General features: G+C 39.6%; 1 protein-coding gene across 1 annotated transcript in view; it reads left to right on the top strand.

Annotated features, from left to right (window-relative positions):
• MRC1 (mannose receptor C-type 1) overlaps positions 1–26,306 on the top strand; it is a gene marked incomplete at its 5' end in the record, with an annotated part of 75,022 nt that overhangs the window by 35,992 nt on the left and 12,724 nt on the right. Inside the window, 13 exon segments of the mRNA XM_081345096.1 lie at positions 631–712; positions 2,364–2,505; positions 3,839–3,880; positions 8,050–8,213; positions 9,699–9,766; positions 10,385–10,485; positions 15,423–15,565; positions 16,901–17,021; positions 18,128–18,282; positions 19,800–19,902; positions 20,885–21,114; positions 22,470–22,635; positions 25,586–25,735. Coding sequence (XP_081201222.1) covers positions 631–712; positions 2,364–2,505; positions 3,839–3,880; positions 8,050–8,213; positions 9,699–9,766; positions 10,385–10,485; positions 15,423–15,565; positions 16,901–17,021; positions 18,128–18,282; positions 19,800–19,902; positions 20,885–21,114; positions 22,470–22,635; positions 25,586–25,735 — 1,667 coding nt within the window.

Below are 26,306 nucleotides of genomic sequence, written 5' to 3'. Positions count from 1 at the left end.
AAGATATGTGGTTTAGCTGGCTGAAGAATACTGGGAGTTGAAGTCCAAACATTTAAAGATGCCAAATGAGAAACACGGAATTAAACATTAGGACCAGACTCTGACTTTATAACTTGTAACACATTCTCTTTGAGATGATCATTTTTTTTCCTGCTGAAGGTCAGATTCCCAAGGAAATTTCTTAATCTGGGACTGAATTGCTTACCAGTTTGGGGAATGGACTAAGCCTAAAGTAGAAAGAATTCCTAACTTTTCTTTTTGTTTGATATCCATCTATTTTTCTTTTCTGCTGGCTGTCCATTTACCTTCTCATCATTCTTCATTCTGACACTCCCATTATTCTCCTCTTTTGCTGATAGATGGTGGGCAAAGGCCATGATCCAAATTCCACTCCTTTTTTAATATTTATTTATTTATTTATTTATTGATGGGATTTGTATCCCGCCCTATCTCCCGAAAGGCCAAAAAGAAAATTTGAAAATTAATTTGCATTTTCCTTACATAGCGAGTCTACCTATCAGAAACATTTATAGAAATTTTCAAACTTTTTCAGATTTTAATGGAAATTAACCATAGTCTATCTTACCTTTTAAAAACATTGATTTTATTTGTGTTTGTGTTATATTGTAGGAATTATGGAACCGCCAATTACTGGATTGGTTTAAATTATTTAAACCAACAGGAGGGGTTTAAATGGAGTGATGATTCACCAGTGAGTGATTTCAACTTTTTTCTCAGGCAATATTCTTCCTGTTTTGTTTTTTTTAAAAATACGCTTTGGCAAAGTAGACTGGGGAATTGAGTTGAAAAAATAAGGGATCTGGAATATTGAACTGAAATATTGCATTCTACAATATTGAATATTTCATGGATCTCTGGTGAAAGTGGGGTGGGGGGAATGCATCCATCCTTGCTCTTCTTGACCTCTCAGAGGCCTTGATTGTAATATCCTTTCTGGCTGGCTGCTGGATTTGGGGCTGGGCAATGGAGTTTTGTGCTGGTTTGGCTCCTTGTTCCAAGATCAGTCCCAGTCAGTGTTGATAGGAAGTGAGAGGTCCAGTCCATGGCTGCTCTTGTGTGGCTCTGCAGAGCCTGTTACTTTCTCTCTCCTATCTAACATCTACATGAAGCACAGAGTGAGGTCATCTACCATCAGGGGGAGCAAAAAAAAAGGGACAACCTGAAGAAGATTTGATTGCTAACTGAGGTAAAAGATTCATTACCAGACTTCATGACTTAGATCAGAACTGAATGGTTCGCTGATATCCAGAATATAACTATCTTCCTCCAGAAATCTCAGTGCCAAATTTTTTTGGCAAAAGAGCAAATTAAGTTACTTTTAAATAAAATAAAGAGAAAATAATTACACCTCCCCAAGGCTAGCTTGCTTGTGTATTTATTTTGATACTCTATGGCATATAAAGTAATCTCCTTTATCTTTAACCCCCAAGGCACCCTACACAATAAAAAACAAACCCCAAAATACTCTGCTATGTCCCCTCCGGCAATGTGACTACACCATCGTTTCAGTGACCAAAGGTAGAGGATCATAATAAAAGTCACCTGGGTGACTTCGGGTCATTCACTCTCTCAGAGCCCCACACACCTCACAGGGTTGTTGGTATTGTTGGAAAAATGAGAGGAGGAAGGTGTGTTGGATAAGTTATTTCTAAAAGAATAAAGTTAGATTACAGACAAGCAAACAAATAATATTGATAAATGGTGATAATGAAACCTGGCCTCCAACTAAAACAACAGTTTGGCTTAGAAACCAGGGGACTTAAGTTCTAGTTCTGCCTTAAGTAGGAAAGCCAGCTTGGGCCAGTCACTTTCTCTCAGCCCAACTCACTTTACAGTGTTATTACTGGGGGAAAGTAGGAGGAGGAGGGAACATTATTTAAGTTTGCCAATCTGATAATAAAGATGGGATAAAAATCAATAGAGTCTAACAAACAGACAAACAAACAAATAAGCAAGCAGGCAAGGAAGCAAGATAGCAAGCTTGCCTGGATGGAGAAATGATATGATTAACATCTTAAAACTCAAGCAAAATGAATTATCAAAAAGTATCCATGAGGAATTAGGACATTTCCTTGACTGTTGCAGTTGATTGTCTCAATGGTAGGATGCTGCTTAGCATGTAAAAAACCCAATATTAAACCTGTAACCACCAATACAGATTAAAAAATTCCAGTCTAAATTCTAGAGAGTCACTGCCAGTCAGTGTAAGCAATGTTTGCTAAGGTGGACCAGTTTTCAGACTCAATAGTGGGGAACTTTTTATGTATAGTTAGTTTTTTTTTTAATTTTGCATCATAAAATGTATTTTTTCAACAAATGAATATTACATATTTCTATATTAGCTAGGTTATGTCAACTGGGCATATGGAGAACCCAATAATTATAATGGAGCAGAACACTGTGGAGAGATAAATCCACAAAATATGTATTGGAATGATGTACATTGTGAGGAAATGTTTTTCTGGATCTGCCAGATTACAAAAGGTACAACTTTCTTTGTCATAGGAAATCATAACATCTTCAGACTGATATCAGGTTAATAGCATGACTAACCAACAATAATGGGTTTACTTTAAAAAAAATAATCTCTAATTTGGCTGGACTTTGGGAATAATAAACATGAATTATCGTTGTTTAAAATTTCTATCAATAAAATTAACTAGAATATTTCATTTCTTGGTGACCTAGCAGTGTAAGCTTAACAAGGCAAGCTGGGAAGGCATGAGAGATAGTAGTAGATTTATCATATTTAAAAAAATGTCTTTAGTCTCTTGCACTTTCCTTCACGGAAGTTAAAAATTGTGACGGATTTGAAGGTGGCATAATCCTCTCATTGATATTAAGGACTAAAATGTTTATATAGTGGAAAAATGTTGATTTTTATTATTTTTCCACCATATAGACATTTTAGTCTTTAATATCAATGAGAGGATTATGCCACCTTCAAATCTGTCTCAATGTATTTTATTAATCAATTCACGGTGTAAATGCTGTGATTTTGGAGCAAGTAACATTTGTTATCATAGTATAATTAAATTGAGCCAATCTACATTTTCATTTTTTCCTTTGTCAGCATGGTATAAAATTTGATAGTGATAAGCCAAATATTTACTGAAATTATGTTAGATTTAAATAATATAACGGTTACAATACCTGTTCCAAGTAAGATATTTGGAATTTCTTTTTCTTTCAGTGAAAAGAAAAATGGTAAAGAATTCATCCTTGAAAATTCCGTTGATATTTTGTTAGAATCTAGATATGAATGAGAGTGATGAAACTCTGTAAATATTTAGTATTTTTTTAAAAAGTTAGTGGCTACTAGTCATGTGGGCTATGCATAATTTTCATTAAATGTTCCCAGAAGAGAAGAAAGAGAAGAAAATAACCATTTGTGAAGTTTTGATTGTCACTTGGTTGACCAGTGGAGATGACAGGATGCTGTTTTAGCTAAATTCTTTGCTTGACTCACTGAGGCTATTATATCTTTATGCCTTTTAAAATTACAATTTTAAACCACATAGAGAAGATTTTTGAAACATTTATTTAAATTATGATAATTACACTAATTAATGCCAGCTGAATAACCTTGGACAAACCACTATCTCTCAGCCTTAGGAGGGAAGCAATGGCAACCAAAAAAACCTTGCCAAGAAAAGTGCAGGGACAGGTTCAAGCAGTTGCCAGGAGTCAACAATGACTTCAAGGCACCCCTCCCCAAATATTTATTACTATAAAAGTATGATGTTATTCAATTTTGTCATTTTAATTGAGGAACCATATATGTTAATAAGATTTTACTCTAACTTTTCTTTTTCAGGTGTGCAACTAAAGTCAGAACCAACAAGTCCACCCATTCCAAGTACGTTTCTATGGTTTGTTGTGATGAAATATTTCTATGCTAAAGCTAAAATTGTCTTCTTGAGGACAAAGTGGGCATGTGGCATTATCAAACAAATGCTATTACTTATATGCTTGTGTTAAATGTAGGACACAAGTAAGTAAAGGCAGCATAATGATGTCATAGTTTGGACATTGACACATTGACTTGTTGCAGTTTGCTGAGGGAAATGATGCCTGAAAATAGTGAAAAAATAGTTTTAAATGAACTTTTAAAATTTTTGAAAAAATATTTTATATTTTTTGAAAATTTTGAACAGTTTTGAAATTTTTAACTTTAAACGAACTATTGATAAAACATAGCCATGGAAAAAGAGACTGACACTATAGTGATTTGCGTAATATGTTCCATGCATGTATTCATGCCCACAGATGACCCAAATAACACATTTACCAAATGTAAACTAAATAAACTGCTTGAAGAAAAAGTGAAGGCAAGTCTAGGCACTAACTCTACAAAATGAGAAACTCCAAACAAAGTTAAAAAAAAGAGTTCATCCAAACTGAACATAGTAAGGAACAAACATTTCCAGAAGAAATGAACATAATCTTTAGAGATAGACCGATGGTAATATGTCACTCATAGAGGAAAACTACAATGAAGAACAATGTCTTTGCTGTCTAGTAAAGCCAGCCCAGTACAACCTTGCTGGAGCTAAGAAACCAGATTCATATCCTCCCCCTGGAAGAAAGCATGCAGACACCTGGAAAATGGACATCATCAAATGTTCCAGTGACAGCAAGAAAAGTAGCTTAGACTTTCTCAAGGGAAAAAAAGGTGTTTATTTATGACAGGAGATTCACTTCTCAGAGGAACAGAATCGGCAAACTGTAGAATGGACAATCAATTTAGGGAGGTATCTTGCCTGTCAGGAGTGAAAATCAAAAATGTGACTGAGAGCCTTAGTAAAATAATGAAGTCCACAGATTGTTATATCTATAAGCAGCTCATGTGCTGTTTTCATCAGTACTTCCAAAGGACGGTCAACATCCAATGAGAGAATAGAGGATTTTGAAAATAAATCACTGGCTTAAAAGTTGGTGTCATCAAGAAAAGTTTGGATTCTTAGACCATGGTTTACATTGCCTACAATGAAGGATTGGATAGGCAAAACCTTTAAACCAGTATCATAAACTTTAAGAGAGCTGATTTCAACAAACTTGGGAAAAATTCCATGGATGAAAACTTAAAGGAGAAAACAACTGAAGAAGCTTGGGAGACTCTGAAAAATGAGATTGTGAAGGCCCAGCCCATCACAATACCATTAAAAAATACATCCAAGAACAAACCAGCATGGTTACACCTGGTAAGCTGAAAGACAAAAAGAACAAGTATAAAAAATGGAAAGAAGGAAGCATAACTAAGGCAGAATACAAGCATATAGCACGAATCTGCAAAGATGAAGTCAGAATCAACAACTTGCAACAAATGTCATTTTTTTTATAAAAGTTCTTTCAACATATAAAAAACAAGAAAAAAGTCAAGGAAGTCCACTAAAGGGAGAAGATAGCAAGGAAGTGATGGGTAGCAGTGAGAAAATGGAGCTGTTTAATTCTTTGCATCTGTCTTCACACAAAATGAAAAATAGCTTAGCCTATCAAAAACAGCACCATAAAAAAGATTAGCAATGCAAGTCAAAAGAGGCAAGAAAATGATAAAAGAACACTTACCCATTCTAGATGATTTCAATTCACCAGGTCCACATGGATTACATCCCAGGATTCTGAAGGAACTAGCAAACATGATCTTGGAATCAAATCTTGCGCTATATTTTTCAAAGAGTCTGAATGAGTGGGGATGTCAAATGGATGTTCTTGCTTTGACAGGGGAGTTACCAGAGGATTGGAAAAGAGATGATGTAGTTATCATTTTCCAAAAAAAAGGAAAAAAAATGGATTCAGGAAACTACAAATCTATCAGTATGACATCAATACCTGGGAAGATCCTGTAAAAGATAAACAAGCAATGAATCTGCAAATACCTAGAGGCAAGCAAAATTATAACCAGAAGCCAATATGACTTTGTCAAAAACAGATCACACTAGACCAGACAGGTCAAACTCACGAAGTCATATGACATTGTGCGATGTATCGGGGCTTTTTCCCCATTGCCAGCAATGGGGTGGGCGCGGTTTCCTGGTGATGCGTCCGGCCCATGGGCTGGCAGTTTGACATCCTTGCACTAGACAAATCTTATTGTATTCTTTGACAAAGTGACTAAATTAGTGAAGTAGTGTAAGGCTGTGGTCATAATTTACTTGGACTTCAGTAAGACATTCAATCAAATGGACTACAACCTATTACTTGACAAAATAGAAAAACATGGATATTCAATGTACAATCCTTAATGGACCTGCATCTATGTGGAGAGAAGTATGCAGTGTCTTAGATGCAGTACCAAGAGCCTTGGTGGAGCAGTGGGCTAATGCCTCCTTAAGTAACACCAGTTGCCTGCAATTAGTGCAGGTTCGCATCCCACCAGGCTCAAGGTTGACTCAGCCTTCCATCCTTCTGAGGTAGGTAAAATGAGGACCCAGATTGTTGGGGGCAATAAGCTGACTTTGTAAAAATGCCACTTGTGGGCGGGGTGTGAAAGCCCTAATAAGCAGGTATATACATAGAATGAAGGCTATTGCTAAGCACATTGTGCTTTAGATTGTAAGCCACCCTGAGTCTTTGGAGAAGGGCGGGATATAAATGGGATTAAAAAAAATATCTTCATAAATGATTTAGACAAGGGGGTAGAAGAGGAACTCACCAAATTTTCAGATAACACCAAACTATTGTCTGGAATAGCCAACATACCAGACGATAGGCTCAACATCCAGAAGGGTCTTGACACTCTTGGACAATAGGCCCTATCTAACAAAATGAAATTCAGTGGTGAGAAAAATAAGGTTTTACATTTATGAAAGAAAAACCAAATGTACAGGTATTGAATATGTGGTATCTAGCCCAATAGTAGTACCTGTGAGAGGGATCTAGAAGTCTTTGTTGACAGCCACTTAAATACAGGCCAGCAGTGTTCTGTAGCTGCAAAAAAGGCCAATACAATCCTAGGCTGCATTAACAGAAGGATAGAATCCAGATGACATGAAGTGATAGTACTCCTTTATAAATGCCTTGATAAGATCACACTTGGAATATTGCATCCTGTTTTGGTTGCCATGATATAAAAAAGATGTTGACACTCCAGAAAGAGTGCAAAGAAGAGCAACAAAAATGAATAGGGGATTGGAAGCTAAAATATATAAAGAACGGTTACAGGAATTGGGTATGTCTAGTCTAATGAAAAAAGGATGTTTGAGGGACTATCAGAAAGAAGAGGAGGTCAACCTATTTTCCATTGCAACTAAAGGCAGCACAAGAAGCAGTGGATGGAAACTAAACAAGGAGAGAACCAACCTAGAAATAAGGAGAAATGTCCTGACAGAATAATTAATCAGTGGAAAGGTTTCCCTTCAGAATTTATGGTGCTCCATCACTATAGGTTTTTAAAAAGAGATTGGATAGTCCTTTGTCTGAAATGGTGTAAGTTCTCCTGCTTGATCAGAGGCTGGACTAGAAGACCTCCAAGGTCCCTTCCAACTCTGTTATTCTATTGTTCTGTTATCATTTCCTCAACAAGCTGGAGAATCTCAATTTGTTATTAGCTGCAATACAGGAAGAAAAGATTTAATTCCACCTTGCCTATTTATATTATATTATGATTTGTGCTCCAGTGTACATGGGGATATTGTATCCTAATGTGATCACCACAGCAGTCCTATAAATTAAGTTGGACTGAAGGAGAATATCCCAAAATCACCCAATGAGAGTCTTGAAATTGATCAAATTTGTAGCATTGTCAGATCTTTTCATAAACTGAAGGCTATTTGCTGATTGGCTGCCTAGCTGGGACCACAGAATATGAGAGTCAGTTTGGTGTACTGCTGGCCTAGAAACCAGGAGACGATAAGTTCTTGTCCCATGAAAGCTGTCTGGGTAACTGTGCGTCAATCATTCTCTCTTAGGTCAACTTCTAAAATTGTTGTGAGAAAATAGGAAGAGGAAAGTGTATTGTGTATCTTTGCTGCCTTAAATGACTAAGTAATAAATGTGGGATAAATAGCTAATTAATATCTCTCATAGATTATCAATTTACTAGTGATGGCTGGGTCGTCAATAAAGACAAGCAGTATTATTTCAACACCAACAAAGTTCCAATGGAAGAAGCTCGTAAATTTTGTAAAAGAAACTTTGGAGATTTGCTTGTCATTGAAGACAACACTGAAAGGAAGTTTATCTGGAAATATGTAAGGCACTCATTTATTATTTTTGATATGAAAAGAATGAATGTGTATTATTTGCTTATTTTTAGTTTATTTAAGGCATTTCCGTGGCTGCCAAATGATGATGCTTGATGGCTTACAATAACCATAGCCTTCTTTATAAATTTATAGCACAAAATCTACACTGTGGAGTATAATGAGTATATTTGAGCTTTTCCCATTAGTGAATTAAAATTTAAATAACATAGATTGTTTCTATTCTACAGTTGTTCATATCAAAATACTTAGTGCTGGAATAAGTATGAAAGGACAGCTTTTGATTTTCACAACTGGATCTAAAATTCAGACATGCTAGTCTGTATTCCATGCACATCAGCTTTCTTCTATCCTATGGCTCCAACATCAATTCTATTGAATATATTCATAAGAAAGCCATTCCTCTTAATCCGAATAGAATAACAGAACAACAGATATGGAAGGTACCTTGGAGGTCTTCTAGTCCAACCCCCTGCTCAAGCAGAAAACCCTATACCATTTCAGACAAATAGTTACATTTGTAGTTTTTAATCAAGGAACAAAAAGCTAGGTTAACAAATACTGGATCCTGACAAGATCTGTTTTATGATTGCAATTAAAAGCTGGCAAATATTTATTTATTAACATTTACATTAAAGGTAAAGGTAAAGGTTCCCCCGCACATGCGTGCTAGTCGTTCCTGACTCTAGGGGCCGGTGCTCATCTCCGTTTCAAAGCCGAAGAGCCAGCGCTTGTCCGAGGATGTCTCTGTGGTCATGTGGCCGGCATAACTAGACGCCAAAGGCGCATGGAACGCTGTTACCTTCCCACCGCAGTGGTCCCTATTTTTCTACTTGCATTTTTACGTGCTTTCGAACTGCTAGGTTGGCAGAAGCTGGGACGAGTAACAGGTGCTCACTCTGTTACGCGGCACTCGGGATTTGACCTGCCAAACCGCTGATCTTCAGATCAACAAGCTCAGCGTCCTAACCCACTCAGCCACCGCGTCCCTAACATTTACATTAGTGCCCAGCAAATCATCTATCTGTTGTCAGGTTAGATTGACTTAACAGAAGAACAGAATTGGAAGATACCTTGAAGGTCTTCCAGTCCAACCTTCTGTTCAGGTAGGAGACCCTATTCCATTTCAGACTTGATTCTTTATAATTATGGAATGTAAGAAGAAAAGGCTGGAGTTGGGATGTTTAACCAATTTCCCTGCCTGATATTTTTCTACTTTTATTTAGGAGCCAATAATCAATAAATGCTCAGCTCCATTCAGTTGCCCTGACTCTACCTCAAATCAAAGGATTACAGGGTCATTAAAAAAAATTAGGAGCCAATTACTGGATTGTTAGCAACTCTTAAATGTTTTCTTCTTAAAGGAACAATGCTGTTTTCTAAAATAATTTCATAAAGCTTAATATATTCTTGCTTGAGAGATAATTCCCAGGCTACAAATATATGTGACGGTCTTTTGTTTTGATTCTTTAGATCTTACAAAACGAACAGGTGAATTCTTATTTCATTGGACTGTACCTGAGCCTTGATAAAGTAGTCAGGTGAGCAAACAGAAAACACTGCATTTTATTATATGAGGGTTTGTTTTGTTTATTTTGTTATCCTCCGACAGACAATTAGGATTTTCATCTAGGAAAGCCCAATACATTGGACTAGTTCACATGACATGCTGTCCTTACTACTCCATGTGGGGAGTAACAGAATAACAGACTTGAAAAGGACCTTCTAGTGTCTAACTCTCTGCTGAGGCAGAAACCCTATACCATTTCAGACAAATAGTTGTCTTCTTGAAAACTTCCAGTGTTGGAGCATTCACAGCTTCTGGAGCCAAGTTGTTCCACTGATTAATTGTTCAAACTGTCTAGAAATTTCTCCTTAGTTCTAGGTTGCTTCTCTCCTTGATTAGTTTCCATCCATGGTTTCCAGTAGGGGAAATGATTCACTCTGCATGATGTCATTATAATGCAGTGTTTCCCAATTTGGCAACTTTAAAATGTGTGCATTTCAACTCTCAGAATTCTGGTTAGGGACTGCTGACTGGGGAATTCTGGAAATTGAAGTCCATACATCTTAGAGTTGCCAAGTTTGAGAAACACAGTTCTGATGGGAGCCTTTTTCTTTTAAACTGATTAACAATAACATGTTAACTTTTCTTAAAGCTGGATGGATAAAACTCCTGTCCAGTATGTTGCCTGGGCACCACATGAACCTAACTTTGCAAACAACGATGAAAACTGTGTGGTCATTTATAGGACTACAGGTATGTGGTTTGCTAGTTGACAATTCCAGTTTCTGATGTATTACTGTATGCAAGCTAAAATGTATGGTTTTAGTAATGATGATATACTTTACAATGCAGAAATAAAAATATATGCAGGTAGTCCTTGACTTATGAACACACGAGATCAGAATTTCTGTTGCTAAGCAAGGCAATAATTAAGTGAATATGGCCATATTTTTTGGCCTTTGGTTATTGGGCGGCGGGGCGGCAAGGCTCCCGGACCTATGATGGTCGAGCAAGGTGGCTTGAACGGCGAGGCTACGGGCCTGTGGTGGCCTGCGGCGGCCTGTGGCAGGCCTGCTATTGTCTGCGATGGGCCTGCTGTGGCCTGCGGCAGACCTGCGGTGGCCTAGAGAGGCAGTGTGGACCTGTGGTGGCCTGCGGCAGGGTTGTGACGGCCTGTGGCAGCCTGGAGAAGCAGTCTGGCTGGCGAGGCTCCTGGGCTTGTGGATGCTGAGTCTACTCATCTGTTTGATCGGCGAGCTTCCCCCTCCGGTGGAGGTTCCTTGGATGGTGGAGGCCGCCGTTCGATGGATTGAGTGCCGTTTGGAGCCCTCCTGGACTTGTTTGGAGGGTGGAAACATCTGTGGCCACTTGAAGTTGAAGGTGGAGCATGCCAGATGGCGCCCGAGATGGTGGTTATCTTCTTGGGGGCCATATTAGAGAACTGAGGTGAGCCTCCTTCATTTTCCACATCCAGAGACTTACTACAGCCCCTTTTGGTCGTGATTACATTCAAGGAATGGAGATGGATGACTGGCCTGGCCCCTGTTGCCACCCATTGAAATCCTTGGTGGCTTTGGAGGTGTTGGCGATGCGGCTTGGTGATATTGGGCAGCAGAGGGACCCAGCTGTTGTTGGCTGGGCCTGGAATCTGGAGCCTGAGACTTTACATCTGCTTATCATCGGAGCTACGAATGCCATCACCAATAGACTGTTTTACTATCGCCCAGCCATCGGACTTTTTCTCCTTCTGCGACCTACCCAGATCTGGATAGTGGTTTCTCCCTGAGACTGGAAGATCTTGGTCACTGTGAAAGTATGACCATGTTTTGGGAGTCACTGTCCAGCTCTGTGGACTTATTATTAATATGCATTTTGTTCCAGCTGACTCGTTCCTTTTGCTTTTATCTTTTGATGGCTTATACTGTAAGTGAGTTGCTCGCCCTGAGAGATTCCCGCCTCTCTCAGATGTGGCCATCCAATCTGTGCTGCCGTTTCCTTAATGACGGGTCTTGGGACCCCGAGAGGTGGCATAGCGCAAAAAGGAGGCTTTTGGGTTTTCTTTTAAAAAAATTTAATGGGTTAGGGAGGGGGGAGGGCTATCAGGCCCAACAGAATGAGGGGGGGGGGTTGCCGGACCTATTTAGGCCTAGGTTGGCTGATGGTCTCAGCGATAAGGGGGCCAGGGAGAGTCTTGGGGCCTGGGGGGATGGGGTGGGGATAGCAATCCCCACGGTGATTGGGAATGGCGGCAGATGGATGAACAGAGGACCATATCGTAATCTGGGATTGCACCCCCACTATTTTTGAGCTGTGGCGCGCTCCAACCCTCTGGCTCTCACCTGCTTTCCCAGGGAAGGGGGAGGGCAGATACCTGAGCTCAGGCTGATTTATTTGAATGCCAGGTCTGTTGTGAATAAAGCTCTCCTCATCCGTGATTTGATCGAGGAGGAAGACGCAGACCTGGCATGCATTACGGAAACTTGGTTGGGCTCGGAGGGAGCGGTCCCTCTGATTGATTTATGCCCTCCATGTTTCCATGTGCTGCATCAGCCTCAGGCTCAGCATGGAGACGGCATTGGTCGCGCTGGTGGATGATCTCTGGCGGGCTCGGGATAGGGGTTATTCCTCTATCCTGATCCTATTAGATCTCTCAGCGGCTTTTGATACCATCGACCATGGTATCTTGCTGTGACGTCTCCAGGGGTTGGGAGTGGGAGGCACCATCTTACGGTGGTTCTCCTCCTACCTCTCGGGCTGTTCGCAGACAGTGTAGGCAGGAGGACAGAGGTCAACCCAAGGCCCCTTGATTGTGGGGTGCCTCAGGGGTTGGTCCTCTCTCCCCTCCTGTTCAACATCTACATGAAGCCACTGGGTGAGATCATACGTGGTTTCGGAGTGAGGTATCATCAATATGCTGATGATACCCAGCTTTTCATCTCCACTCCGAACCAACCCAGTGATGCCCTCGACGTGATGTCCTGTTGCCTGGAAACGGTGCGGATCTGGATGGGGAAGAACAGGCTCCAACTCAACCCGGCCAAGACTGAGTGGCTCTATGTATTGGCATCTTGTGTTGTCCAAGATTCATCATCTTTGGTTATGGGGGAGAGGTGTTACCTCCCGTTGATAGGGCACACAACTTGGGTGTCCTCCTGGATGCACGACTCAATTTAGAAGACCATATAGGGGTCGTGGCCAGGGGGGCATTTGCCCAGGTTTGCCTGGTGCGCCAGTTGCACCCCTATCTGGACCGTGATGCCTTACGTACAGTCACTCATGCACTCGTTACCTCCTGTGTAGATTACTGCAACGCTCTCTACATGGGGTTGCCCTTGAAGGCCACCCAGAGGCTTCAGCTGGTGCAGAATGCGGCCACACGGGTTGTGATGGGAGCATCCCGATAGTCCCATATTACACCCCTCCTGCGTGAGCTGCATTGGTTGCCGGTTGCCCTCCGGGTGAGGTTCAAGGTGCTGGTTCTTACTTATAAAGCCCTACATGGCTTAGGTCCGGGATATTTGCAGGACCGTCTGCTGCCAGGAACGACTTCCCATCGCCCTGTGCACTCACACAGAGAGGGTATCCTCAGGGTGCCGTCAGCCCTACAATGTTGGCTGGTGACCCCCAGGGGGAGGGCCTTCTCTGTTGGGGCGGCTGCCCTTTGGAATCAGCTCCCCCGAGAACTTCGGATAGACCCAGATCTCCGTTCCTTTCGTCACGACCTAAAGACATATCTTTTCCAACTGGCCGACCCGGACTGATGTTGGGGGTTTTAATCATGTTTTTAATTTTTACAGGTTTTAGTGGGGCTTTGTAAAATTTAATCTCTTTTAAAATTTGTATTCATTGTATTTATTGTTTTTTTATTGTTGTTAGCCGCCCTGAGTCCTTCGGGAGATAGGATGGCATATAAGTCCCATAATTAAATTAAATTAAATTAAATTTAAGTGAATCACACAGTCATTAAGTGAATCTAGCTTCCTTCATTAACTTTGCTTGTCAGAAGCTGTTTGGAAAGTTCACAAATTGTGGCCACATGATCCCAGGACAGTGTGACCATTGTAAATATATGCTGGTTGACAAGGGCCCAAAGTATGATCATCTATGGGTGCTGCAATGGTCATAAGTGTGAGGACAGGTTATAAGTCACTTTTTTCAGGGCCATTATAACTTTGAACAGTCATTAAATGAATGGTTATAAGTCAATGATTACCTGTATACAGTAAAGAAGCATACAGCCCAGTGGTGGGATTCAGATATGTGAACAACCGGTTCTCTGTGTGGATGCCACTTCCGGAAGTCCGTTCTGGGCCTGGGCAACAAAAAATTAGCTACCGGTTCTGTTGAAGTGGTGTGAACCAGCTGAATCCCACTACTGATATAGGCCCAGTAGCATATAATAAATGTGCCTTTTGTGTGTTTCAATATCTTGCAATCAATAATTGTCAGGATACATATAACAAAAGACTTTAAATGTGGGAAAATGTATTTTTGCAGTATAGGATTGAGACTTTGTCAAGGCCTCAACCTTGATAAATTATGCTGGAGTTATAACATTCTCAACATCTCTAGATTCTTCTCTACTTTTTCCAAGGCTGTCTCACATTTTCTTGAGAGTATGACTTTTACTAGTTCTAGTCCTTCCCTAGCCCTGGAAGCCATTATGGCATTTCCTTTTGGCTTAGCTGCTGCTCTGTCTGGAGAAATTTCATTTTCCTAATTTGTTAATCATTGCTGAGGAGCATTGTTTTGACTGGATTTATTTAGTTGCTGAAATTCTTGAATTGGGAGATTAGGTACATCTGGAGTTGCACTGAAGTCTACTTTTCAAAATATTCTGTGACTCCCAAGTTGATCAATAGAGATATCATGTAGTCTGGTTAATCACAGTGCATCTATATCACTAATGTTGTCTTCTACCAGGATATGGGCTTTAGAAAAGCAGTTGTAATATGCATACGTTATTTGAATGTGACTCAAGCTAACATGCTGTTTTTAGGACAGTCTCTTCTATAGATTGGACAGCAAGCTGTGGCTCTTTTCCCAAATCTGAAAAGAATTTGGATTGGCTGAAGGAAGAAGCTGTTTGATTCTCTGCAGTATTGTTTAACATAGGAATGTTAGATTTTGTTTCAAGTGCTGGTCACATAGTCTTTCTAATTACTTAGCCAACAGTCAGTTGTGTTTGAAATGTGTTTTTAATATTCTGAGCTCAGAATATATGGATATAAAATCTGGAATTCCATTAGTCACTCAGCATTAACTTGTATTTTTCCAGGAGTTTCTTAAGAACTGAAATAATGTTACTGTTTAATAGCAAACAAAAGAGAAAGGAATCAGTTCCTTACTACAAATGGGACAAGACTTAGTCTTAGAGAATCTGAGTATCATGCAGGCTAATAGGCATCTGGAGACAATGCTGTCTTGTGAGACACCCACCAATACAGTGACCTCAATTCACTTCTAGCATGGGTGAATCCAGCTTTGTGGATAAATGCTCCTCTAATTATCTCCTTGTCTGTCAATGCATGCATTAGAAACTCATGAAGCAGCTCATGTAGCTATTGTCATGACACATTAGAAATGTGTGGGGATTTGGTTGCAAGGTTGTTCTTACCTTCTTGACTGTTTGACCACCCTGTAGTCCCCTTCCCCTGCTCACATTCAACCATTTCTCTTCTTTTGCTTAGGACTTTGGAATGATATAAACTGTGGCTATCCGTCTTCTTTCATATGTGAACGACATAACAACTCAGTCCATGTAACTGTTGCCCCCACACCACCTTCCTTTCAAGGAGGATGCGCTGAATCTTGGCTGTTGTTTGAAAACAAGGTATAGTAATTATTTCCTTTTTTAAAAAGAATTGCTCCAAGAAACAAAAGGATAACAAGATGAGAGGAACTTTCTATGGAAGATTTTTTTTACACGATTAAAATAAATGCCTTGATAAGATGGCATCACAGATGAATTTTGTGCATATATACATAAAATAAAGGTGAACGCTCATCAGTCTTACCATATATACTAGACAGTATACGTGACCAGATAAACTAATTTTACATTATGGTAAAGCTACATTAACAGAATCTTGCAAATCTGAAAGTACAATTATTACCTTTACTGATCAAGAACTTAGGTAGAGTCCCTTCTGAGCCTCTTGATCTGCCCATTAACCAGCTATAGCTGTATTGTCTCTGAGCATCTCTTCACAAAGACAGTCTCCCAAGGCCTTTCCCACATCCTATAACAAGGATCCTTCGCATTAAAAAAAATGGCAAAAGCAGTGTAAATATTATCATTCTGCAAGCTCAGTTCATTCCATCCATATGTGCATCATTGCAATGCATATACTGTATAAAAATGGATAGGGTTTGCATTGTTACACAGCTTTTATTGGTTTGGTCCTCTTTGCTCCTCCATCCATAGGTACCAATATCAGTTCCTCCAGTTTCTTTGGTAACTATAAGGAAATATATTGTCCTAGTGGAATCTTTTTGGATTTCCCAATAGAAGGACACATGTCAGTTTCCAAGTACCAATCAGATCCATTTTTTCAAAATCAACCATAATTTTCTAATAGAGCCAATTTGGTATAATGATTAAGATCTGGTCTAGAAACCAGGACACTAAGTTCTAATCCTCCCATTAGGCATTAAAGCTGGTTAAATGACTTTGGGCCAGTCCCTTTTTCCTGGCCCAATCCAGCTCACAGCATTGTTGTGGGGAAAATAAGAGGAGAAAGGAATCCTATGAATGTTCTTCAGTTTGAATTACTTATAAACTAAGGTGGGGGAAAAATCTAATCAATCAAGAACTGGATGCTACTACCACAAAATCTAGTGAGCGTACTTAGAAAAGCACTTGTGAGATTGTTTTCTGTTGCAAACATGGTTCTCTGGGAGACTCTCCCAGCTGACATCTATGTGGTCTCTGTCTAGATAATCTGGCTTTTCCTCCAGGCTGGGATCAAAAAAGAATGACGAAGAGGGTAGTGTATTTGACTTCTAACTGATGCTTTTTTCCTGGCTGCTTGGTTTTTAAATTGTATATTATTTATTGCTTTTATTGTCTGTGACTATATACATTTCTAAAATAATTAATAATGAAATAAACATTTATTTTTATTTGTCTCTATCCTTGCATTTGGATTTTTTTTTGTAAAAAAAGTGCTATAAATTCTTTGGATTTAATCAAGATGACCGAAAAAATTGGAAAAATGCACGGAAAGCTTGTCAGGATTATGAAACTGGAGGAAACCTGGTTACAATACTCAATGAAAGGGTACAAGGTATATAAGCACCATATCAATTAATAAAAGTTTACTTATTTGTGAAATTTTACATCAACTTTGGGGTGATTATGTTTTATGGGATGAATATGCCATTGATGAAACCACCTGACCACTTTTATGGAGTCTTACAATACTAGTTTGTACCCAGAATTTTAAATGAAAAGTTATAACACCTTAATTCATATTTTCTCCTTTCTTACTGCTGCTAGTACAACTATTTCTTCCTCCTCCTTAATTTTCTTACTATTACATACAGATAATGGTAAACCTGTGTTTGCCCCCAAGCAAATATAGTTGTAAAAGTCATTTTGCATCTTTAAGATAAAATGGAAAATTGTGATTTCATAGAAATTACAGAAAAAAGTTTCAGATGTTCCCTTTCATACTAAAAGCAAAGGAAGAAAGGAAGGTACCTGCTGTATATATTTATTAGAGATGTGCAAAATGTTTGCTTTGCTTTGCATTTTCCCTGTTGGCTATTCATGCTAAGACAGCCAAAATAGACATGGATGATTTAACAATTTGAAAAAAAAAATCTTTTATATGCTCTTGAACACTCAAACACATAAATTTCCAAGTATTTACACAGCCATAATATTTACAGATTTTTGCAGTCATATAATGTATAAATCATTTAGAGCTGCTTTTGTGATCAAGGTGCCATACACATTGATAACACACCCACACATATGTTTTATGATTCAGTTGTATTGCTCTAGGATCAAAGTGAGATTAAAATATTTTAATCAGTACATAAATAAATGTGTTGTTCATATACATTATAAAAGCTTGAGCTCACTTTTGTTACTAATGGCAAACCACTGAATGTAAAAGCAGTAAGTATCTCAGTGGAATTATAACATTCATGGTGTGGTTATTCATTTCCCACAAAGCTTGGTACATTTTCCAAATCAAATTTCAAACTTCAGTGACTTTGTTTCAAATACTCATTATGCATTCATTTAAGTCTACTTTTCAATATGTTTTAATTCATTTCAGAATTCTTTATTTAGTGAAATATTTGCTTTGGTTTCATGCTGTCCCAAATATTAGGAATATCTACTTTCTCTGATCATTCTTCTCCCACTACTTTTTCTTTTTAGCCTTTCTCACCTTCCATTTAAATAAATTCCAAAGTGACGTATGGATAGGACTAAATGACATCAATGAGGATCAAATGTACCTCTGGACAGATGGAAGAGGAGTCCGTTACACCAACTGGGACAAAGGTTTCCCACTGAGTTTTGGACAAAGCAGTGTAGGTATTTGACTACATGATGGAATCTGAAAACGTCTCCCAATTTCCTTGCTTTATCTTCTTCCCACTCAACCTCTGTTATACTGTATGAGTCTGAAATTAGTGTCACACGATTAGAAGAAAAAAAGCAACATGAGTAGGCAAAATAATTTAATGAACTACTAGTGGTTATTGTTTTGTTTTGTTTTGATTTAGATTTGAAGGCAGATGTTCTCTTACATACACATAGGAGTACAGAAAATATACTCCTTTACAGTTTCTAAAACTAAATGTGTGTTTTTTCTCAGAATTATGTTGCAGTTGCAGAGGGCAGCTAGGCAATCACAGGAAAAAATATGGCTGCTTTAAGGAGTTGCAGACAGGGGTTATGTTAGCATCCCATGCCGTCTGAAGCACCATTCAGCTTGATTGCACATCTTTATCAGCAGAATAAATCAGCAGAGGCAATATTGAAAATTAAATCTCAAGGTACTTCCTTTGAGAATAGGATCTACACAGTAAGCCAGTTTTTCTCAATCTTGGCAACTGTAAGAAGTGTCAGTTTCAATTCCCAGAATCCACTAGCTAGTTTGCTGATCTAACAATCAGCTAGGAGGGACAAGTGCAGGGTATCCTGCAGACTGGACAAAAGAATTAAGGATAGCAACTGGGCAGGTGACTATTCTGATTGTTACCCAGGGAAAAACTGATCTTGACCAATGCTCTCTGCGAGGAAAACAAATAGGCTACTTTTGTGAATTGCCTTGGTGTATAGCAGATCTCGTAATAAGGTAGCATACAGTGTAAGAGCAGCTATTACAAATGATATTTCCTTATTCTATCCCAGATTTGTCATCTCTTGACAAATACATCCAACTATGTTTCCAGGAACATCCTGTGGAGCTATGCCTGAGTTATGATTGGGAGAGTGGGTGGGTGGGATTTACCATTTGCAGCGCACTGTTGACATCTGGGCATGCAACATTCTTGCTTTTCCATACTGCCAGAAACCATGGTGACTCCTTCTGTACAGGAGGTCCCTGATTTACAGCCACAATTGTAACCAGAAATTCCATTGCTAAATAAGGTGATTGTTAAGTGAATCTTGCCCAGTTTTTTATCATGGTTATTGAGCAAATCACTGCAGTTGTTAATGAATCCTGTCATCACTAAGTGAATCCGCCTTTCCGCATTGACTTTGCTTGGCAGAAGCCTGTTGGAAAGATTGCAGATGGTGATCACATGACCCAAGGATACTGTAACAGTGTAAATATATGTTGATTACCATGTGTCCCAATCTGGATCACGTGACTATGGAGAAATGCTGCAGTGGTTGTGAGGACTGGTCATAAGTCAGTTTTGTCAGGACTGTTGTAACTTAAAATGGTCAATAAACAAGTGGTTGTAAATTGAGGATTCCATGTAACCTTCTCTACCAACTTTCTCTGCTTTCCCATGGCTACTAAATTGGTATGACTGAGAAACTAAGGAGTTTATCCATACCACTTTCAACATTTATTGTTTTCCATTTCATACAGGAAGATTGTATTGTAATGAAATCGTTGCCTTACAAAAGTGCAGGCTTATGGAGAAATAGTTATTGCTACTATAACAAAGGGTACATATGCCAAGCTAACACTAGTGAGTATTTTGTCTATTTTTGTCTCCTTGCCTCTGTTTAATTTCTGAAAAGAAAAGCACATTTTGTTTTAAATTTCTCTGACTTTCCCGCACAATGTTTCAATACAACCACCAGACTATGATGGTCTTTAATCTCAGAGCATAACCATAGTGCAGAATTATAATTAGGTGTTTTATTTATTTGCTAAGACTTACATGCCTCTCCAGATGAAAAATGACTGAGAAGCATAACATTTGATTAATGCAATAATAAAGTCAAAATGCATGATACATTAATATAAAATTTCATCAGTCACTAACTGCCAGTACTTCATTTATTTTGTGAATTACTAGCAAGGATGGAGCAGCCTTCAACCTGACTGTACTGTTAGCTGTTCCAGAGAAGAGATGTGAGCAGGGAGAATGTTCTCCCATGTTGTCCTTGGTGATGAGACCTAAAGCAAATTTGGTCTACCAGATCTCACCAGATAGGCAAACTTTTTCTCAGAGCAGATGATCACAAAGATACTTAAGTCCTGGTACATGCAGTGCTTTAAGAGTGACAATTACCATCTTGAATTGCTCTTAGTAACTAGTGCAGCTCTTAAAGTAAAAATATCAGTGGTAACTAAGTTAAGCCCATCATTTAAGCTGCTGCAGTTGGAATTAACTGACTTCTGAGTGATCTTCAAGGACAATCCCATGCATTAGTCCAGCCAAAAAGTATGGGGGTGTCATCTTTATTACCTGGTCATGATTTTTTTTTAAAAAAACCAGGCATATTCTATGATCAAAATACCTGAAAGTGTTTCAAGTGGGGCTATTGGTTTTGACCTTGAAATAAAAACACATTTCGCATTTTATGCTGACCTTTCCCAAAACAAACGTCAATTTGCCTCAGATATCATTTCCACTGTATGTCTAAAAAGGGGTTTTCTCATTTTTGCATTTTATGTCTTCATATTTTTGACAAGAGCCTTACCATATTCTTTTTCTTTTGTAGACCCCAAATACTCTTTTCTTCCATCCACCACCCCAGAGCAGCGTTTCCATTATAGAAATAGCAGCTACTTCATCATTGAAGCCAAAATGACATGGGAAGATGCAAGGAAAAGTTGTGACAGGAGAGACTCAAGTCTTGCTAGCATTTTAGATCCCTTTGGCCTCTCATATCTCTGGCTAAAAATACTAAAACAAAAAAGGATTGTGTGGCTTGGCCTCAACAGTAATCTGGTAAATGCAACTTGTATCAGTCCACAAAGTTCCATCAAATTTCTATTTGTTTATTTATTTTGGAGCATACAAGAATATGCTATTAATTTTGAGGGCAGTTGTTCCATTCAGTGGAAATGAAAATGAGAAAACTACTGTAGATGAATGAAATGACTATTTGCTATACCTTCCAGTCAGTCTAATATGACTTTGCCCTCCCAAGACCAGAGTTTGAATTCACACATGCTGATATCTATTTATTCATTTGTTGATTCATTTGATTTGATTTCTATAGCCACCCATCTCAGAAAATGACTCTGAGTGGCTCACAATTCTGAAACATATATTACAATTACAATTGTAAAAAATATTTTAAAACAACAAAAACAGCAAAAGCCATTAAAGTGTTTAATTCAGGTTCATTCAAACCAAAACATATGGCCTGTTTATAATATATCCAGGAGGCGGGGCTCTTGGCGAATGTAGGCTCAGGAGCATAGCCTGGTCTTTAAAGCTTTGCTAACAGAGTTAGGGCCATTCTAATCTCTGGATGGAAGATGTTCCACAGAGCAAGGATTTGCTCTGCAGAAAAAGCTCATCTTCCAGTCCCCATCAGCTGACATTCTTTGGCTGGTGGGATCTGCAGCATGTCCATCCTATTTGATCTAACTGGATAGGTAGAAACTCTTGTACAGGAAATAGGCGATCCCTCAGATTCCCTGGTCCCAAGCTATGTAGGGCTTTATAGGTAATTACCAGCACCTTTAATTGCACCCAGATACATATTGCTATTATGCCAGTATTTTTTAATTATTTATTTTTAAACACGCTCTTAGTGGCCAGGTTCAAACAATACGAGTATATAGCACGAGGATTCTCAGAATAGATGAAACAATAGTGAGCAAATGTTATTCTGAAGCAGTTCTTGTTTTTTTCTATCTCTCAAAACTTTTAACCAAGTCAGAGTTTACTTAAAGCTATATTTATTATGTAAGTCCATGAGCATTTGGCAAATTATTGGGAATTGGAATTCGGAACCAAAGACTTCTCTTGGTTTATGGCAGCAAACATGAAGGCTTAGTGTTGTTGTGAAACCATCCATCAAAACAACCTACATTGCATTTACTCTAATATTTGTATTTCAAATTGGATTGCTGTTGTTACTACAAATAAAGACTAAATTCTGATAGGATTTCTTTCCAGTGAAGCAATAATGTAACATTCCTAGATCAGATCAGATCAGATAATCTTTATTGTCATTTTTTTACTCTGGGCACAACGACAGACATCAAAAGCCCAATATTTTCAGATTAGTGATCCCTCATAAGAAACATGTCTCTCATTCAATGTGGGTTTTTTGTTTGTTTGTTTTTTAGACTGGTGGACAGTACATATGGATTGATAAGTTCCGGATGAAGTATACTAGATGGGCAGCAAATGAACCCAAACAAAAATTAGGCTGTGTTTATATGGACTTGGATGGGACCTGGAAGACAGACTCATGCAGTATAAAGTATTTTCCTCTTTGCAAATATCCCAAGAGTAAGTTAGAGGATAGGTAAAAATTTTTCTTAATGGTTTCATATTCAGACTAAAGCAGTTTTCTCCAGCCTTGGCATCTTGTAAGTATGTTGGAGTGCCACAAATAATTTAGAAACAGTGCCATAGACATCCAGGTTACTTTTTGCAGGGAATACACCTTCATTTAAGCGGTGAAATTTTGCACAAGTCTTATTTAAAAAGTCTTTGGGAATATTGTAGAGTGGACATAGGAAAACGTTACTGAACTACATGCCAAGCAGACTTAGCCATCACGAATAACATTAACATCTTGAGCACGTTATCTGGAATGAGTTCGACCCTGTTTCCCCTGATGATGTGGACAGGATCATGGGGAGACTGAGCACCACCACCTGTTTGTTGGATCCGTGCCCCTCCTGGCTAGCTTATGCGGCTCGGGAAGGAACACGAGGCTGGTTCCATGCAGTAATAACTGCTTCCTTGAAGGAGGGTGTCTTTCCTGCCGCCTTGAAGGAGGCGGTGGTGAGACCCCTTCTCAAGAAGCCTGCTTTGGACCCGGCTGTTTTAAACAACTACCGTCCAGTCTCCAACCTTCGCTTTCTGGCGAAGGTTGTTGAGAGTGTGGTGGCGCATCAGCTCCCTCTGTTCCTGGAGGAAACTGATTATCTGGACCCGTACCAATCGGGCTTCAGGCCCGGACACAGCACGGAGACGGCATTGGTCGCGCTGGTGAATGATCTCTGGAGGGCTAGGGACAGGGGTTGCTCCTCTGTCCTGGTCCTATTAGATCTCTCAGCGGCGTTCGATACCATCGACCATGGTATCTTACTGCGGCGTCTCAGGGGGCTGGGAGTGGGAGGCACCGTTTTACGGTGGTTCTCCTCCTACCTCCAGGGCCGCTCGCAGTCGGTGTTGACAGGAGGGCAGAGATCCGCCCCGAGGTCTCTCATTTGTGGAGTCCCTCAGGGGTCGGTTCTCTCGCCTCTCCTGTTCAACATCTATATGAAGCCGCTGGGCGAGATCATTCGTGGTTTTGGGGTGGGGTATCATCAGTACGCTGATGATACCCAACTTTTTCTTTCCACCCCGAACCAACCCAGTGATGCCCTCTCCGTGATGTCCCGGTGCCTGGAGGCGGTTCAGGTCTGGATGGGGAGAAACAGGCTTCGTCTCAATCCCGCCAAGACTGAGTGGCTGTGCATATCGGCATCTCGGGTTAACCAAGTTATTCCATCCTTAATGATGGGGGGTGAGGTGTTACCCCCCGTCGATAGGGCTCGCAACTTGGGCGTCCTCCTGGATTCACGGCTCAATTTCGAAGACCATATAGGAGCCGTGACCAGGGGGGCTTTTGCCCAGGTTCGCCTGGTGCGCCAGTTGCGTCCCTATCTGGACCGAGATGCCCTACGCACAGTTACTCATGCGCTTGTGACCTCCCATTTGGACTACTAACGCTCTCTACATGGGGCTGCCCTTGAAGACCACTCGGAGGCTTCAACTGGTGCAGAATGCGGCCGCGCGAGTTGTAATGGGGGTTTCCCGATACTCCCATGTAACACCTCTACTCCGTGAGCTGCATTGGCTTCCGGTTGCCCTCCGGGTGAAATTCAAGGTGCTGGTTATCACCTATAAAGCCCTACATGGCCTGGGTCCGGGATATCTGAGGGAACACCTGCTGCCGGCATCAAATGCCCTTCGCCCAGTGCGCTCCCACAGGGAGGGTCTGCTCAGGGTCCCGCCGGTAAGAGACTGCCGGCGGGTGACACCCAGGGATAGGGCCTTCTCGGTGGGAGCGCCTGCCCTCTGGAACCAGCTGCCGGTGGAGCTGAGAACTGCCCCCGACCTTCGATCATTCCGCCGGGGCCTGAAGACCTGGCTCTTTGAGCTCTCGGGCCCAGACTGAGGAGGAATTTTTAATTTGGGGTTCTTTTTAACTGACTACAGGGTTAATTTAATATTTTTTAATTTGGTTCTTAATTTTTGTATTTTGGATTTTTAATTCCCTGTAAACCGCCCTGAGTCCTCAGGGAATAGGGCGGTATATAAATATAACTAAATAAATAAATAAATAAAATAAATTAATGCTTGCTAAGAATTGTAATTCAGCAATGTAGGGAATTCCAAATTTTACTCTTCTAATGTAGGGGTATTCATGATTTAGCTTGCAAAAATTTAAAGAGACTGTTTGATGTAGTGGTCTGGAAACCAGGAGACTGAGAGTTCTAATCCTGATTTAGGCACAAAAGCCAACTGTGTAACTTTGCAGCAGTCACTCTCTCTCTCTCTCAGCCCAGTTCACCTTACAGAGTTGTAGTTGTGGAGAAAATAAGGGGAGTAAGTAGCATTAGATATGTTTGTCATTTTGGGCTACCTGTAAAGTAATAAAAGGAAGATGAAATTCTAATATGTACAATAAATAAATGCAACCATACAGCTTGGATGATGTTTAGGAGGAGACCTGCCCCTTAAATTGCACCTGGATGGAAGGACCTCTGCCTTTATATACTAGTTAAGTCAGATTGTGAACTATAACAGTGTTTAAGGAGGAAAGAGACTGGCAAATTTAGTCTGCCCTTTAAATAGTTAGATCTCAAAAGACTACATATTGGAACACAATTATTTTTCACATGCTGCATTCTTTCAGTTTTGTGATCTATATTTGAACTCAATGACTGTGTGTCAAAAAAGAGCATATTAGGAATAACTATACACCCACCAGTGCATATATTAGGGAGTGTACATTTATAGAAGTGTGAAGGTAGTGACCATAACCACCTAATTTAAGCTCTATCTATATTTCCCTATGTTGGTGTGTAAAACTAAAAAATAGTTAACAGTAACATAAAAAATATTAAAAAGGACAAGGGTGCTTACTAGAAAACACTGCAGTTTTGATAATGTTCCTCATAATAATCTTTTAACCAAAATAAATTAATTAGAATTAAAAATTATATTGTTTTTTTAAAAACAGTGTTGTCACCTACTGTTCCACCCCAAGAACCAGGAAACTGCCCACTTACAGTGGAGAAATCTTGGATTCCATTCCGTGGTCATTGCTATCACTTTGAAGCCTCATCAAAGATGAGTTGGCCAAAGGCATCATTAGCTTGTTTGCAACTAGGTAAGTGTTTCCATTCACTAATTATAATATCTGATTTTATTTTAAAACAAGTAGAAGAAACTAATATTAAAATACTAAGATTTGTAAATATTTTAATAGAAAGGATGTGGATTCCTTAGAATATAGAATAGGATTGGAAGGGATCTTAGAGGCCTTATACTCCAACCCTCTACTTGAGAAGGAGATCTTACAGAATTCTGGACAAATTGCTGTCCAGTCTCTACTTGAAACCTTCCAGTGTTGGAGCATCCACAAACATTCAACTGATTGTTTTCACTGTCAGAAAATTTCTCCTTAGTTCTGGATTGGATCTCTATTTAATGCTCTTCCACCAATTACTTCTTGTCCTGCCCTCAAGTGCTTTGGAGAATAGGTCAATCATGTTAAGTTTACTTAAAGGACAGACTAAAGTACTGCTATCATATCATCCCTAATCCTTCTTTTTGTTAGATAAACAAATCATGTTTCCCTGATAGCAAGACCCTGTCTTACTTTCTTTTGGGCTCTGAAGTAAGCACTAGTTTTTTTTGGGGGGGGGAGAGATTATTTTTTGCTGGTACTGGCACCAGTA

This window comes from Vipera berus (genome assembly GCF_964194415.1).
Source record: "Vipera berus genome assembly, chromosome: Z".
Lineage (NCBI taxonomy): Eukaryota > Metazoa > Chordata > Lepidosauria > Squamata > Viperidae > Vipera > Vipera berus.
The sequence above is the reverse complement of the archived record's forward strand: the minus strand, read 5'-3'. Positions and strand labels throughout refer to the sequence as shown.